The sequence below is a fragment of the Ruditapes philippinarum genome, unplaced genomic scaffold, assembly GCF_026571515.1.
Source record: "Ruditapes philippinarum isolate M1 unplaced genomic scaffold, ASM2657151v2 ctg248_1_1_1_1, whole genome shotgun sequence".
NCBI lineage: Eukaryota > Metazoa > Mollusca > Bivalvia > Venerida > Veneridae > Ruditapes > Ruditapes philippinarum.
In genome coordinates this window covers 113,766-132,205 of record NW_026860683.1, presented here as the reverse complement: position 1 = coordinate 132,205, position 18,440 = coordinate 113,766, and the positions used below count along the sequence as shown (strand labels likewise).

General features: G+C 32.1%; 1 protein-coding gene across 2 annotated transcripts; it reads left to right on the top strand.

Moving 5' to 3' along the window:
• The first annotated feature begins 6 nt into the window (after positions 1 to 6).
• On the top strand, positions 7 to 17,817 carry LOC132713036 (HAUS augmin-like complex subunit 3). 2 transcript variants are annotated; one of them, XM_060695475.1, is made up of 14 exons: positions 7 to 91; positions 3,448 to 3,684; positions 5,695 to 5,808; positions 6,169 to 6,252; positions 6,704 to 6,815; positions 7,464 to 7,697; positions 8,332 to 8,474; positions 9,214 to 9,348; positions 9,780 to 9,963; positions 11,734 to 11,886; positions 13,261 to 13,357; positions 14,697 to 14,844; positions 15,654 to 15,831; positions 17,190 to 17,817. In XM_060695475.1, the coding sequence occupies exons 2-14, from the start codon at positions 3,509 to 3,511 to the stop codon at positions 17,334 to 17,336; spliced, it is 1,905 nt and encodes a 634-aa protein (XP_060551458.1). In that variant the 5' UTR covers positions 7 to 91; positions 3,448 to 3,508; the 3' UTR covers positions 17,337 to 17,817. The 2 variants fall into 2 exon arrangements, with proteins under 2 accessions (XP_060551458.1, XP_060551459.1); XM_060695476.1 differs by having other exon boundaries at positions 63 to 83.
• Positions 17,818 to 18,440: the final 623 nt, after the last annotated feature.

Below are 18,440 nucleotides of genomic sequence, written 5' to 3'. Positions count from 1 at the left end.
TTTTAAATTTAAGAATATTTGGAATACCTCGGATTTTAGTGGCAACAACAACAACTTTCAAAACAAGGAAGTATTGGTCGTAGGTAAAGAGGTAATGCGTGACTTAAAAGTACTGTATGTACTTGTTATATAGTTATGGATGCGATTGTTCTTCACCGTGCCTAAATAACTTGCTTATTCCTGTTATGTTTCACAGACAGTTCATCCCTCAGACACTTCAACCCATTCCTCAAGCCATTTTTATTAGCAGACACTTTCATATATGGCACAAAAACACAATTCTTTTTCACCCCCACATGACAAGGGATACAGGGTTACATAAGGTTACAGTGGGATACAGTGAATTTTCATCATGTTACAGATATTTTTAAAATTAGATTTTGAATTTTTTGTTATTTATTTCACCTAGAGATATTATTTGAATTAAAAAAGGAGATCTAATTTTACTTATAATCGATAATCCATTAACATTACCACACCAAAGGGGCTTGTTAGCTGAGTAATTAGTGAGCAATGGCCTTAGTGGGTACTAATTATTTATTGAGAAAGATAACAAAAACTTGATATTTTGTGACTAATGTTATAAAATTATTTTTAGAAAAAAGATCATATTTTATTTGGAAATAATATAGATATAATTTAGGACATATCTAGACACTTTACCCCTGAGCAAATACCCCTGAGGAAAGGCACTTCACCCACGGCCATTTTATTAGCATGTCACAGGGTGAGAAAAATGTGCAGCCTGACCGGAACTCGAATCCGGGACCCTCGGAATACCCTACCGCGGCTTTACCGACTGAGCTATCCGGCCGCTTACACATCTTCTCCCCTAAATAGTGAACAGTTCTGAACTGTGACATACTCCCCTGCTATATTGAAATTTGTCCTCGAATTTCACAGAGTTACAGAGCAATGTAAATTTAACTCTGAGCTATATCAGTCACGGCCCCACGTTGGGCGCCAAATGTCACAGGGTGAGAAAAATGTGCAGCCTGAGCGGGACTCAAACCCGGAACCCTCGGAATATCATACCGCGCCTCTACTGACTGAGCTATCCGGCCGCTTACACATCTTCTCCCCTAAATAGTGAACAGTTCTGAACCGTGACAAGCAGATACTTCACCACTGTATCACAAGCTTACTGGCCGTTAGTTCTGGCTTCTAAAACTTTACAAGCCGCTTTTTATTAAATTTTAACAGTTTTGCTTTTCATCTGATGCAACATTAATGTTGGATTAGACACATTGCGAAACTTAACCACAATAACATAGGGTGATCTAACCCTTTTTTCGTTTGCAAATATACTTGTCACAATTAATTCTTGTGCATTTTGAGATAAAATGATTAGGCCTATTTTAATATTGTTCTATACCGTTTAAAGTATCAAAATATTAATACCTTTATTAAAATTGCTTATTTAACTGTGAAACATCAATTACGCCGACTACAGTCCACCATGGCATTTAGGAGCTACGCGAGTCCTTGTATGACGTTATTCGCAGGAACCGATTAGAGTAGAGTCTTGTACTACATTTAGAACATCTTTTGTTGTAGCTAAAGATACTTCAGCAAACAGGTTTTATAGTTCTGCTAGACCTGTTCGCTGAAGCCAACCCGTATCGAGTCAACCAGAACTGTGACATATTTATGTCATGCTGTAATTCAATAAATTTGCGTGATCTGGACAAAAGCTATTTTAATACAGGTAGTTAGATATATTTGGGACCCTTCAGTCTATATTTTTGAACACAGAACGTTAGATTGATGAAATAATGCCTCAAAGTTTATCAATGGGTTCACATTTCATAAAATTCGCCGCCATTGCTGCCCTAATTATCACGTGACCAGCGAGAATTTAGGTTCGGATACCTTTGCATGACATTTGGTGACACATGACCCAAATGCTATTTTTAATTGAAAACATGGCTTTGCAATTATGAATAACGGTGTATTTATTCAATAACATGCATTGTACCAAAAACATGTTGGATTTATATTGTTTTAAGTGATGATTCATGAATTATTTGTTTGTTTTTATATTAAATCAAACACTTACTAAAAATAGTGTATGGTCCGTTACTAAAAATAGATGCTAGAATTCCCAAAACTTGAAGTCCCACGAGATCTCATTTGAAAGCAGACTCCATATTGGTAAACATTCTCTACATATTTCCCTAACAAATAGTTGGGTACACAATGTCATTGAAGTTTCATTTAAAAACAAAACATGAATTGATTCAAAATTGATTTGTTTATCAAATGGTATTTTTATTTGACCCAAATTTGATTAATAAGGGTGATTTTAATAGGTTTTTATGTATGGCGCACAAACTGCCAAATTCTGGTAGCCTTTGCAAATAGGGTTGACCCATAACTTTACTGTCGCAACGTCAAAATAAAAGCAACATATAAAGTTATGGAAGCCAGAACTACTTTTGTTGATGTCACATGATTTTAATATATATAATATAAGTTAATGTTTTTATTTATTTTCTTTAATTATTTTTACTTAAATAAAATTAAATTGAATACAAAAGTCAGTAAATCAGTTTTTTCAATATCTTTAAAAAAAGTAATCTATCAAAATGTTGGAAGCACATGGGTTCTGTTTTCTCAACCGTCCGAGCAAATTTACCCGTAAAGGTCAATCTTGTAATCATGTGGTCAAATATTTTGGCAATATGGCTGCCAAGTGCTGTAGTTTATGTTTGTAATGAGCTTTTTATATGTCAATCCTTGGGATATCAGCAGATTATACATAGTTTTATCAAGGTATGCTTCACTTTACTTCATGGTATGTTCGATGAATGAATACAAGCATATCACATTCCTGGCACAATTATTAGTGGACTTTCCCTACGGGTCTGTCTTCAGCATTCACATCATGTCATAGTATAACGGTATGCAGAAGACCATAAGCTAACTGGCGGGTCTCTCCCAGGTTTGGGTTAGATATCTTATTTGATTTCATTACAAAATACTGAATTTATACAATAGTTATATAATAAGATTCTTAAAATTAATGGTCTTTATATCATATAATAATCATTGAAACAGTTTTTATTTCATTTTACACATTGATTATGTAAAGAGGTCCTGAATATTTAGAATTTATGTTTTATTTTCATAATAATTTGAAAAATGTATAAAAAAAACCAACTGAATAGTTTAAGAATGATAATAGATATAATATATTGAAAGATTAATAATAATATGTGATATATGAGCCTTTATTATGAAAAAAATCTCTATTTCATCAAATTTATGTTTATTTGACTTATGATGAATGATATATTTACTAATATATCCATTTATTTAATCCGTGATTGAGATTTTGAAAAATCAAATTTGTTTCAGATAAGAAACATTATGTATCAGTACATTTTATATTTACTAGGAAAACATCATCCATTGATATAGGTAGTTTCTCTCCATTTATTTCAGATGTGATAGTTAAGACATAGATGCAGGACAAGCTTCAGTTTCTAAACATTTTGCAAGTAGGATGAGTGGGCAACAACTGGTTGACTCGTTAAAGAGTCTTCAATTTCCCAATGCTGAATCTCTTGAACCTCAGGCTTTAGACTGGATGTTCGAAAATGAGGCGGTGTCACCAATGCTGGAATGGTTCTGCCATAATATTAGTCCAGCTAATATACTACAAAAGAAAGAGACAGATGAGTAAGTTTCTATATGATATATGTTAGAATAGTCTTGCATGAAATATAATTAAATTCAGCATAGTTGCAATAAGATTTCTGTACGAGGTTTTTGTTTGTTTTAAAGTCAAATGACTTAATAAATACTGGGACTTAAAATATTATAAGTCCAGATAAACACTATGATAACTTTATTAATTATATGTCATTACATTTTTTCTACTATATGTCTGATATATGACTGGCCACCACCAGATTTTATCAATGTTAGGCTGCAACTTAAGCAAAGGACAAATACAAAAATAAAGCTAGACAAATTGGAGTAGAAAAAATGTTACATTGAAGCTGTAACTGTTGTACAAATGAACTAGTAGGTATATGTTTTATATAAACTTTTAACCTGCTGACTTGGTTTAATTAAATTGAAAAAGTTTGAATTTGGAACAGTCCATTCAAATTTGAAGAGATTTTAATGTCACTTGACAAAAAAAAGCTGCTTACAGTATAGAGCTTAGTCAGACTGCATGGATGGGCAGAGTGGGCCTGGCTCTATTTTTGTGGCATAGACTTATCGCTTTCAGTTTCAGCAGGATAAGGATTTAACTGAGCAGAAGATATTTACACAAATTGCAACTTTATTACCTATTATTACTTGTAAAATGAAGAAACATGTTTTTTTATGCCACCGCAATCTGCGATGCGGTGGCATATAGCGATTCACCTGTGTGTGTGTTTGTGTGTTTGTGTGTGTGTGTGTGTGTTATATAGATTATATAGTGAACTTAAAAAATCTTCTTGTGAAAAACTACTAGTCCAATTTCAACCAAACTTGGCAGGATTGTTCCTTGGGTGAAGGGCTTCCAAAGTTGTTCAAAGAATTTCATTCCATGCAGAAATCTGGTTGCCATGGCAACCAAAAGGAATTATAAGAATAAATTTAAAAAAATCTTCTTGTAAAGACCCAAAAGGTCTAGAGCTTAGATATTTTGCATACGGCATTGTCTGGAAGACCTCTAACAAGATTGTTCAAATTATAGCCCTGGGGTTAAAATTGGCCCCGCCCCGGGGGTCATTGATTTTCACTATGTACATATAGTAAAAACTTTAAATACCTTCTTGTAAAAACCCAAAAGGCCTAGAGCTTAGATATTTTGCATAAGGCATCATCTGGTAGACCCTTACCAAGATTGTTCAAATTATAGCCCTTGGGTCAAAATCGGCCCCGCCCCGGGGTCATTGATTTTCGTTATATGTACATATAGTAAAAACTTAAAACACCTTCTTGTAAAGACCCAAAAGGTCTAGAGCTTAGATATTTTGCATAAGGCATTGTCTGGTAGACCTCTACCCAGATTGTTCAAATTATAGCCCTGGGGTCAAAATCGGCCCCGCCCCAGGGGTCATTGGTTTTCCTTATATGTATATAGTAAAAACTTTAAAAAAAAATTCTAGCAATTGACAAATGCTAGAGGTTAGATATCTTGCATGAAACATTGTGTTGTAAACCTCTAGCAAGATTGTTCAAATTATAGCCCTGGGGTCAAATTTGCCCCCGCCATGGGGGTCATTGATTTCAATATATACATATAGTAAAAAATAAAAAAATCTTATTGTCTGAAGGTACAAGGCTTAGAGCTTTAATATTTGTTAAATAATATCATCTAAAGGTACTCTACCAAAGTTGTTCAAATTTTGCCTCTTGTGTCAAAATTAGCCCCGCCCCTGGGAGCCATAGGTTTATCTTATATGTATATAGTTAAAACTTAAAAGATCATCTTCTCTAAATTTACAAAGGATAGAGTTAAGATATTTTGCATGAAACATTGTGTAGTTAACCTCTAGCAAGATTGTTCAAATTATAGCCCTGGGGTCAAAATTGGTTCCGCCCCGGGGGTCATTGATTTTCATTATGTACATATAGTGAAAAAAAAACATATTTTTGTCTGAAGGTTGATGCACAGCTATGAAATTTGAACCATGCGGTGGCATAGCATTTTTCTCAAATGCAATCTTGTTGTGTACATTTTTTCAGATATCAGAAACTGTCACAGACTAGTGAAGTTATATTAAAGGGGAGACATCTTGATGAAGCTTTGAGTAATTTGAATTTTGTAGAGGATGAATCTGTGACAGAGGAAAGTTTAAAGTATGCCATAGCAAAGATATTACATTTAATTTACTTCTTCCAGTATTGTTGTTGTTTTTTTAAACTTCACAGTGTTTTGTAATGCTTCTTTTAAAGAGTTCTTTTTGCTAAATATGTTTACAATTATAATTTTGATCTGTTATGTTTTAAAATATCTTTACTGCTTTCTCTTGAAGTTTCTCCAAAATGATTCTTTGAATAGTTCCAATATTAATCAACATTACAGAGTCCAAACTGTTGTCTCTAGTCAATTTTTAATGTGAATTTTGACTGAAGTTGACTTTTAGGATGAACTGTTTTTCATGAATCTGTATCATATTATTTGAATTATTTTCTATAATACATGTCTCTTGTTTGTAGGGAAGAAATAGATCAGTTAAATGCGAATCTTCAACACTACAAGAAGCAGAAATCTCAATTAGGAAAAAGAAGAAATTTGTTAAGGTAATTTGGCTTTTATTTATAGTATTGAATAGTTCAGTTTTAGTTTTTCATGGACTTTGATATTGAAACTTAGCAACCTACAAAAGTACATATCATATGTTGATTTCTCTTCTTGAAAAAAGGAGTGATTAAATTTGAAAAAAATTGTTTTGTCACCATCAGCAATTTTAGTATGAAGTTATAATAAAAAATCTATTCAGTAATTGCTTTGTTTTTAAATAGAAAAAAATCCATTGTTGATAATATAAAAAAGTAAACTTAGCAACTGTTTAGATTTACTCTAATCTATAAATTGATTGTCATGTAAAACTTTAAAGCAAATTATGTTTTTCTTTACTTTGTTGCTCAGTTGGAGTTATTTGTTGGCATATAAATTGAGTTAACATCCAGATACATGTTCCAGTAGGCTTCCTGCTAATAATGCATAGAATGGTGTTTTATTTTGTTTTAGCAATCACCAGGCTTCACTCACTCATCGTGTTTCAAAGATGAATACTGTAGATACAAAAGTGAAACAAGATTATAAAGCAGCTCTTGCACATACACATACAGTGAATGCACAGGTAAAATTATTTCTATTATTATCATTTTAAACTAATAAAATAGTGCCTTTTACATCTATAGTAAAAAAATTGTATTTCTTATTGTTTAGAGTTTGAACAGACATAATAATTCTCTTCATCCTCCCACCTTACATTATGTGCAATGATAATTGTTTGCACATTGTGTAAGAGCTTAAAAACACAACAGTGTTCATGGTATTAGAAAATTGTCAACAATTTAAAATATTGGACAAAAATAGAAATTTCTGGCAAGTTGGGAAGTGTTGTTGGGGAAGTTACAAGTTGGCTTTTTTAAAACAGTTTAAAGCTACAGTCTAATTGGTTTGTTTGTTATCTGCAAAGCAATCATTTGTTTGTAAGAATTGTGATCTAAAGCATACTAAAGAATTGTCTTGGAAATGATGTTGATGGTATTATTTTTTTTGAAAGCCATGCATATGGATGAAATAATTGGTTTGATATGATGGTTTCAAATAAGGAATGTGTAGTTCTCAAATTAAACAAATGCTAATATTTTCAGGTCTTAAATAATTTCAGTTAGTATTTGTTCTTCATTGATTATGACAAGTGGTTTTAGAATTGTCAAGTTAACAAACTCAGCAAGGTAAAACTTGTATTATTTCAATAAAATTTGTTTACATATTTCAGATGAATGAAAGTTTAGAAAATCTCACAAAATCAGTCACAGAATTAAGTCATCTGTACAGAATTCCTGGTACTGAGAAGAATGATAACTCTTCCATTGTTGGACAGAGTTGTCTCCCTGGTCAGACAGGTCCTCCAGTAATGTTTCTGTCTCAAGTACCAATCCAACAATACTACAGTGCAGAGGAAGCATTCACAACACAACTTACAGCTTACACTAAAAAACAGTTCTTCCAGGTAGGCTAGATGACAAAGAAATTTCTAGATAATCCTGACATTGGACTCTTCATTTCTTTTAAAATTTATGTTTAAGTATAGCAACATACATGAGTTTAGTGTGACTTTTTTATGGCCATTGAGTTTATGTTTAATATTCTGTGTAGTGTTATATCTGTATCTGTGGAGTTAATAATCTGTGTTTTATATTTGATACAGTAATATCCTTGTAATATTCTTGTTTACTAAAATCACAAAAAAAATAGTTCATTTGATTTGAATGAGAACTATTATGCTGTACCCACAGCTATAAGATATTAGTTTAGTTCCAAATGGTTGTTTTACTCAAATGAAAATGAAGGTTGTTTTACTTGAATACTTTACTTAAACCTGAGTAAGATTTTAGTTTTTAATATGATTTCAAATTTAGGCACTTTTGAATATAGTGCTAAAAAGTTTTGTGAGATATATTTTTTATAGTTAATTTGAATTTGACTAGTGTTTTATAGAATTTCTAAGAAACATGTTACATTGAATTAAAAAATCATGTAGACTGCATACATATGATATACAGCTCCTATAATATGTTTTTTAAGAACATGTTATTATCTTTATTGTATGGCAAAAAAATTGAAATTTATATACATTATATTAGGGAATAGCAGAGATGGCAAGTTGTGGGGAAGATTCAAGGTTTGAAATTTTAGAAGTTAGTGATCCAGACAGCTTATTAGTGAGAGGAGAAAGTGCTGATGTTAATATAAAAGACTGTAAAGAGCTAGCAAGATTACAAAGCTTGTAAGTTAATTATGAACATTATATATGTCACAATTATCCAATGAAAATTGAAGTTACAGACATGCAGTATTATAAATATATTTGTAGGAAGTAAGGTTGATCAGCTTATCACTTAAATTTTTAATTCAAAGCTAGGTTGTTCATTGTACAAATAAAGCAGGAACAGAGTTGTGCCAATTTAATTAGACTTTCTTCAATTCCTGACAACCAAGTTAATGATATATTCTGAATTAGATTCCATATTAATAAACATTTCAGTTATGGATATCAAAGAGAAAAAAATGTCTTATATTACCCTTGTATCATTTATTTACCAATGAACAAATAGGGGCATCCACGGCCATGTGGTCAAGGTTGTTGCCACTTTTTAATGGCATTGGGTTTGAATCCCGCCAGGAACTTTGGGTTCTTTCATGTTGGGAAGCTATCCTTCTAACTTACTGAATATCAGTGGTTCTACTCTGGTGCAGGTTAGTGCCTTAGATAATGCACAGTGGGTGTCTGAGGTTGTCTTCCACCAGTTAAGCTGGATAGTCACCATATTACCTTTACCATGTCAGTGTGAAGTAAAACCCTACCAAGAAAAGAAAAAGAAAAAGCAATGAACAAGAAATTTGTTTCAGTATAAAGCTAGATTAAAAATGTTAAAAAAAAAGTCTGATTTAATTAATATGATTCAGGAGGTGAAGCTTATAAATTATATTTAGTGCATGTTAATAAAATGTATTCTTTTATTTAGGTACATAAAGAGTGAGACAGATAGAGTGAAATCTCTGCTGGAAATGAAGAAGTTAAAATCACAGAAACAGTCTGCACAGGGCATCCTAGAATCATTGAAAACTGGTACATTCTCCACAGATCACGGGAAAAACAAGTAGGTAGTATAATAAAACAGCAGATGATTCTAAATTATAAATTAAACTCCATTTTCATGTTTAAACTGATACTAAGAGGCATCATTAATAGCTTGCATTTAGTTTATATTAATTTATTTTAGTTTGATTGTGAAGGAAGCTATAAAGAATAAGCTTATTGAAACACTCTTGAATATGTTCTTTGAACCAACCAGTACTAAGCAATGAGTCAAGTTTAAGGCTCAAGGCAAAAATTGCTTGCCACTAATGGGGTTTGAACCCACACTGCCAGCAATTCTCAGATTACTAGTTAAATGCATTAACGACTTGGGCACGCCACCACTAGCTTGCATTTACCACTGCATTCCTTGAATTGGCTCAATAAAACTGAGTCTGCAACATTTCAATATTGCTTTGTTCTACTTACTAGTATACAGATATTATTTTACAGAGAAAGATTACAGAAGCTTCATTCCTCTATTCATGCAGTGCGGGGAGATTTTCACGAGCTGGGTGAAAATGAAGTACCCAAACTTATACAAGAATGTAAAGATGCCAAGGTTCTGCGAGTATTGACCGGAGATTACAATTTAAAACTGGCTAGACAAGATTATTTTACAACCAACCAAGATAAGGTGTTTAAAAGTTTTACTTCTATTTTATCGTTATTATTATTATTAAGAATTATTGTAGCTGTACAGATATAATTGGTATCAATAGTCCTGTCATTTTCGCAGATAAGTAATGATGAATGTCAAGAAAGAGAACTATAACAGTATTTTGTTTTATGACTGGCCCATAAATAAATGATAATCATATTTGTAAAATATTTCTAATACCATGTCTGATATTATCAAATAACTAAAAATTTACCCTTGTTGCAATTGGTATCCAATATTGGTATTGATATCCACTGCATTATCATACAAAAACTGTGTAACATAAGGGGCGTCTGTGGCCAAGTGGTTAAGGTTGTTGACTTCAAACCACTTGCCCCTCACCACTGTGGGTTCGAATCCCGACATGGACTTTGGATTCTTTCATGTAAGGAAGCTATCCAGCTAGCTTACGGAACGTCAGTGGTTCTACTCAGGTGCCCTGAGGGCATCTGAGATCTTCCTCCACCAGTAAAGCTGGAACGTCACCATATGACTTATATTGTGTCAGTGTGATGTAAAACTCAATTAAACAAACAACTGTGTAACATCAGATTTGTGTCTTGAACAACAAGGTCAAAAGGCATAGCATTTGGTCTATGTCCCTAAGATTGGCAAGTTCAAATCCTGTGTGTGGCACATACTTTCTGTTGCAATTTATTCAGCAACAAATTGTCTAATAACATCTCTTGTACCTATGTCTCAAATTATCTCTGAGAAGCAGTTTATAGATACCGTAAAATCCTGATTTATCGCCCCCACCCTAATTAACGCCCCCACCCACTTTTGAAAACCTTGTGTATAATTTAAACAAAAAAAATAAAAGAAAATAAAAAAAACTCTCTTACTAGTTCGGCGATTTATGGTATATCCAATATAATTCCATTTATGAAAAATATCCGTGAATCAAAATTCACAAAAAAAGTGTAGTCTGCTTGAAAACAGTAAATGTTGAAAACACAAAATGGTAAACATATTTACAGCATACACAATCGATATAGCTTTTGCACCTGGACAACTACACAGATCTTGAAGTGGGCCTATTGACACATTGTAAATTAGGAAAGTAGCATTGATTACGTCAGATTGTCGGCAAGATCAAAGGTGTCAACTACAAGCAGGATCTGGGGGAATTTTTGGGAGGAAAAGTAGAGAGTGCTTGCGGTGTAGGTCAAATGTATCATGGGTTGACATGGTGATGATGTGTTTGTGGATTTTTTTACATCGGTTGAAGAGAGATTTTTTTTTTTTTTTGAGATTTTTTTTTTTTTTTTGAGAATTTTTTTTTTTTTTTATTTAAATGCCCCCCTTTTGAAAAATGTTACGCCCCCGGGGGAATTAAATCGGGATTTTACGGTATTTGTAGGAAAATGTGGTAGAACTGGCAAAGAATAAAAAAATACTTTGTAACTAACAATATATATGTAGGGACTGTTTAACTAACATAATTATGTTTTTGTTAAACATAAATATCTAAGTACAAATAACTTTGTTAAAGTGAATTTTCCACAAATTCGAAAATTTGATCTTGATTGTCATTTAGGGGGACATCAAATGAAGCTTATGTTCAGAAGTATGTTGTATAAAGGTTTTAATTAAGTAATTGAGATAAGGTGCTATGGTTAAGGTTAAAGTTATTATCTAGAGAGACAGTCAAGAAAAATAATATTACTTCAATCTATCATTTAATGTATAGGCATGAAATACTTGTGACAAAAAGATTTATTATACTGTTTTTCTTTTCATTAGGTGATAAATGAGTTGGTAAAGCAGAGATCTAGGAATGAGTTTGTTACCATGGCATTAGAGGTGGAGTTACGACGACATAGGGAACTTCATCATGTTCTTACATCTCTCCATACACAGTTACACAAACAACATGTACAATATCAGGCCAGAATGGTAACATTTTAAACCTTGCAAATAGTCAGAAAAAAACCCCCAACAAATCCTTCATTTATTAGCTCGACTATTCGATAAGAATAAGTAGAGCTATTGCAGTCACCCGAGCGTCGGCGTCGGCGTAACCACTTATGTTAAAGTTTTTGTAATAGTTCAAATATTTTCAAAGTCCATTGACATATGGCTTTGAAACTTTGCACACTTGTTCACCATCATGAGCCCAACCTGTAGACAGGAGGAGGTAACTCTATCAAGCATTTTGACAGAATTATGCCCCTTTTTCGACTTAGAATTTACGTTAAAGTTTTTGTAACAGTTCAAATATTTTCAAAGTCCATTGACATATGGCTTTGAAACTTTGCACACTTGTTCACCATCATGACCCCAACCTGTAGACAGGAGGAGGTAACTCTATCAAGCATTTTGACAGAATTATGCCTCTTTTTCGACTTAGAATTTACGTTAAAGTTTTTGTAATAGTTCAAATATTTTCAAAGTCCATTGACATATGGCTTTGAAACTTTGCACACTTGTTCACCATCATGAGCCCAACCTGTAGACAGGAGGAGGTAACTCTATCAAGCATTTTGACAGAATTATGCCCCTTTTTTGACTTAGAATTTACGTTAAAGTTTTTGTAATAGTTCAAATATTTTCAAAGTCCATTGACATATGGCTTTGAACTTTTGCACACTTGTTCACCATCATGACCCCAACCTGTAGACAGGAGGAGGTAACTCTATCAAGCATTTTGACAGAATTATGCCCCTTTTTCGACTTAGAATTTACGTTAAAGTTTTTGTAATAGTTCAAATATTTTCAAAGTCCATTGACATATGGCTTTGAAACTTTGCACACTTGTTCACCATCATGACCCCAACCTGTAAACAGGAGGAGGTAACTGTATCAAGCATTTTTTTTACTATCAAGCACTAAGAATAGTCGAGCGTTGCTGTCCTACCCACAGCTCTTGTTTGAAAAACATTGTGTTGTTAATTTGCTGTAATTTTGAAGTATGAAATATTGATAACGTTTCTAATTATTGCAAATTTTCATAAGTTTTGTTGTTTTGGTGTTTGAAACCATCTTTTGTAATATGAGGTTTATATCAGAAGAGTTATTTTAATATTCTTTTTACTTTTTTCCTAAAGTCGGATGATGATGCATATATATTTAAATGGTGATTTAATAAAAAAAATCTAAAGTTGAGTTGGTTAGGAGAAATTTTCAGTTAAAAAAAGTTGACGAAATTAATAACAGTGGGGAAACTGCCTTTACTCGGTTTCTATTTTATCATTGGAGAACAAATTTAAAAAAAAAAATCTGAAACAAAACTTTTCATATATCACACTTATTGTTTTTTTACCTACACAGAGTGTTATGTCTGATAACTCATTAACACCTGCCAGACATAAAAGGGAGACAATTGATTCAAGAGATAAAAGTGCAGCAAGGTTATATAACTGTTTAGGTATGTTAATTTCCTTTGTGTAAACATGCTGCAATTATATACATATACTAGACAAAACTTATTGGTTCTCTCAGTTTCAAAATGATTCCTAAATCTATCTTCCAAAATGTTTGCCCAGTCATTATGAAAATAGTGTATGAGCTAAAAAAATCTGGAAACAAAGTGATTCCTCGGAAGCATTAATCACGACAAAATTACAAGAGAATTGCAGACTCGGCCTTGAGTGATTTTTGTGTCGCCTCTACGGAGTAGTGGCGACATATAGGGATCACTTCTCCGTCGTCTGTCCGTCCGTCTGTCTGTCCGTCCGTCCGTCACAAAACTTGTCCGGACTACTCCTCATAAACTACTTAATTATTATTTTTAAAGTTTGTCCGGACTACTTCTCTTATACCACTAATGCAATTTCAATGAAACTTTACAGGATTGATCTGTAGCTCAAGTCCTTGCGCATATTGCACGTGTTTCCGGTTGAATGATTTTTGGCCGAGTTATGGCCCTTTGATAAAAAGGTGTTTTTTTTTTCTGTGTGTTGCCAGATACACAAAAGCTTGTCCGGACTACTCCTCATAAACTACTGGTGCAATTTTATCCAAACTTTCCTGGAATGATCAGTACCAAGTCTAGTTGTGCACTGTCCGTCTGTCTGTCCGTCTGTCACAAAATTTGTCCCAACATGAAATTGGCCATCATGAGGCGACACATGTGATTACTGATCGCTCTTGTCTTGATATATATAATTATTTTATACAGGTCAAGTCTTTGAATTGTATATCCCAGTTTGACTCATGAAATACTTTAATCATACATGTATGTCAGGGTACTGACAAGTTTTGTCTAGTTAAGAAGCAATATGTTCTTGTTGATATAACATCCATTTATTTCTGATAAAACAGAAACTTAGAACGAACTTTATTTTATCAAACTTAAAACCTCATTCCGACTTCTTGATTGAGAATACTTACTTTAAAAGAAAAAAAAATAAGCTCATTATCGTACAATATATCATTAAAGATATGTGTTGAAAAATACAACTTTAATAATATTATTATACTGTGAACAATTTCAACTATTAGAACATAGAAATTCTAAAAAATGTTTATATGTACTAATGAAATGTGAGTGTATGAATTTAACCACACTAACAAATTTAACAGAATTGTGGCTTAGTGGTTATAGTATCTGCCTTTCAACCTAGGGATTGTGCGTCTGAAACTTAATTGACACAAGTACTTGTTAGTTCCAGGAAGTGAATTTGTGATTAATATAGATTGCAAGAATTTGTCTATTGTTAGACTCTAACAATGGAATGTAAAATATACTTATAACTATTTAACAGATGATGGTAAGGAGGTGTCAGAGAAGCAGTTGTTTCTAACATACGCATCACTTGTACATAATGCGGAGAGTCTCCAGCATAGACATAACAGTTTGTTACAGACCCTTGAGTCAACCAGTAATACAGGTCTAGATAATGTCAACATCCTGTAAGTATAGTGTTTGTTCTCATTAAACATGGTATAGACCAGTGTACATATATTATTAGATATTTCATTAACAGGACAATATAAGAAACATTATAATAATGCAAAAACCATTATAATGATGAAAATAAATTTCTCAAATTCTGATTGGCTTAAACACTTTGTATACTATACTGTATATACTGTGTAGAACCAAAGCAGGCACAAATAACCATGTATTTCTACACTGTAGATGGTTACCTATGTGTGTGCATAAAATTTATTATTACGTTTTATTCTTTATGGCATATTTCTTGATTCAAATGTCATCACTTCATAAAAATAATTTTAAAGTTACAGCGCTATGATGACTTTATACTTGAATTACTATTTAATGCGTAGCGTTTTTATGTACATGCACCTTTTTCCTGTGCCCCTAGGAAAACAATCAAAAGATGCTGGGTTTTCTTACGAATTTGTTCTCAATAATTTGCATTATAATATTGCATCAGCAACTTATATACATAAACATACAGAATTTAAATGATGAAGTTTTGTGTATATGGTTACTGAAACTTACAGAACTGATACCATCATTATGTGATGTGTATGGTTATTCTGGTACTTAATTCTGTATCCCTGTACCTTATAACACAAGTTGAGCTGCACCTTTTAAGACATTCGGGAAAAGCTGTCAGAAAATTGTATTGCAAAATTTCATCTTTTTTAAAAAAAATTATAGCCTTATTAGCAACGGATAATGAAATAAATATAACAGTTTATATTAAAGGAACAAAGGACTTTCATCTAAACATTAATAACCTCTGTTACAGTGAACACAAAGTGTGGGCATGTGAGGAACTGGTTTATGCTGGATCCAGTACAACAAGTGGTCAACCTCTACTGACCCCTAGACCAATACAAGAAAACATCATACAGTTACAAAACTTGCTGAAACAGTTAGAACAAGGCATCATGGAGGTGGTCAAAGATATTGATAATAAGAAAAAGGTTGAAAATACATTTGATATTTTGATATAGTATTTTACTTAACTGTTAATCTGCTGGATCCAAAAGTGATAAGCCTTTGCCACCAGAATAGGGCTAAACCAGACTGTACATTTGTTCAGTCTATCCAGACTCTATATTGTTGGAAGTTAATTTAATTAATTTATTACATACCCATGCCCCTTTTGCGACTCTGTAATAATGGTATTGCACGGCCGTGCACATATTTTGACGAGACTATATTCGCGTTATAGAAACATAGACTATATAGATAGTGTTAAGCTCAACGATGAAAAATGATTCTTTTTCACTTTAAACAGTCTTTATTTTGGGTGTGTGATAAATAGAATATACAAATTCAAAGCTGAGCAACTTCATTACTCAAATTTGTTTTCTATTATTGGCTCTTTTTCTTTTTCATCGCATATGAATCCATTTTTTTCTTTTTCATCGCATATGAATCCATTGTTTTTTTTTTTACCCATATTTATTTAATTTTACCCATGAAATATGGTGCTATATCAGTCAAATATATTTCATATTTTTTAAAAATAAATATGAAATATAAATATGAAAGTGGGCGGAGTCAAAACTCATATTTATTTTAAGGGACCTCTTTCACCGTTTTGTTTGAAAAATCTGATAAATACAAAACAACTTTTTCTTGAATATTGTTTTGAAAACTATCTAGCATGATAGAAAATGGTCTAACTAAGAAAATTAATCCGAACACCAATATCTTTAATTCAGTAATTAACGCTATACAGACGTTTAAAGAGTTGTTTACATGACGTCACAATCTAGCGCCAAACAGCGCGTGCTTACGCATAAATTACTGCGCGCTGTACAATTGCAGTTGGTAGCAAGCAAGGGGATTCGATACCATTTTCTTTGATAATGAAATTAAATAAAAAGGTTATTTTTTTGTTTTTTGTGAAATATGGTATATATTTTCACTCGACATGATAAAATGCCACATATATTCACTCGCCGTACCGGCTCGTGAAATATGTGGCATTTTATCATGTTTCGTGAAAATATATTCCATATTTCACGCAAACGAAAAAATATCCTCTTAATATTTTGTTAATTGAAAGAATATAGTTTCTTTATATTTATTGTTTTCGAATCAAAAATCATAATGATATTAAATATAAAAAAAATTTTAAGATGATAATATTGAAAGCAGCTAAGAACTTTCTTACCTATAGAACTTGTTTGCAATATTGATGAGCAGAAAGTTTTTCTGTCACCAATTTATCATTTCTCGTAATAACTTAATGCTGTTTTAAATCATATTGCTGTGTGATACCATTGATAGATAATATATTTAATTCTTTTATTTTCTATTATCATTTCAGTTGTTAAAGAATGACACATTGCTGGCACGAGAGAGGAAGATTTTCACGTATTTTTTTACAAATCCAAGTAAACTACATAAATGTCTCGAGGATCTCTCCTCACGATTACAAGCTGAATCTCATATGGACCAATCAGAACAAAGATAACATCAGCATTAGTTGTTTAATATCTATGATCACAGGGACCAATCAGAATAAAGATATCATAACCATTAGTTGTTTAATATTCATGATCACATGGACCAATCTGTATCCAGATAGCAATAATTGTATGATATTGTTAATATTGTGGTCCAATCAGAATCCTGTTAAAACTAGATATTTTATATTCTAAATAGTATATCAGATAGATTTTGATTTGAAATATTATGGTCCAATTAGTCCTAGTTAATGTATTAAATTTTCTTATTTATATTGACCAATTGGATTTCATATAGCAATAGTTCTTTAGTATTATGCTAATTAGTTGTTACGGAACTGATTAAAATTGTTTTCAATCATGGATAAAATGTTTTGCATTTAATACATATGATGTATGTTTTAAATGATTTAAATCAGATTCTTGCATTAAAGCTCTTTCTGCTTAAGATGAAATTTGAAGCATTGAAAATATTATATCTAAAACAGATACTTTGTTTTTGTTGTTATTGTCACTGGCCTCTCTGTTTCTATCTTGAACAGTGGTGGAATTATAATAATATATGAGGCTAAGGAAATGTTAACTTCAAAAACAAATACTGGCAAGTTACCTAATAGAGACCCATTAACGGTAAAATCTTTGTTGCTGCATCATACATTAATTTTCATATCCTTCAAAACTAACATACCAGGTTTTGAAACAGACTGTTTATGAAACGACTTTAAAAATACTTGGAAGAGACTTTATTTTACTTGAAAATATGTTGACCTTGAAAATAAGTTGTCCTCAAAAATAAGCCATAAATTAAAACAAGCTGTGGAATATTATTGAATTTTTAAGGGTATTGAAAGTATTGAGAAAATGTATGGAGAACCTGTTGGTCATCTTACAACAAAATAGATTAAGAAAATACTTGTTTTGCTTGGGATGTCAGAGACTGTAAATTGCATCAAGGAATATACAAAGTAAAAATTGATTTCTTGGCAAGTGGAAATAAATCTATATTAGATTAATTTAATATGCATTATCACTATGTCGCATAATGTGCATAAAATTGTAAGAAGTGCTATATTGTGTTTACTTTTAAAATAATGTAGTATCAGCATTAATTA

Bases quoted from the DNA above. Each gene is read 5' to 3' on its own strand.
- LOC132713036 (XM_060695475.1), top strand. From the start codon at position 3,509: ATGAGTGGGCAACAACTGGTTGACTCGTTAAAGAGTCTTCAATTTCCC. The intron at 8,475-9,213 runs GTAAGTTAATTA...TCTTTTATTTAG, and splicing joins CTAGCAAGATTACAAAGCTT to GTACATAAAGAGTGAGACAG. The intron at 13,358-14,696 runs GTATGTTAATTT...ACTATTTAACAG, and splicing joins AAGGTTATATAACTGTTTAG to ATGATGGTAAGGAGGTGTCA.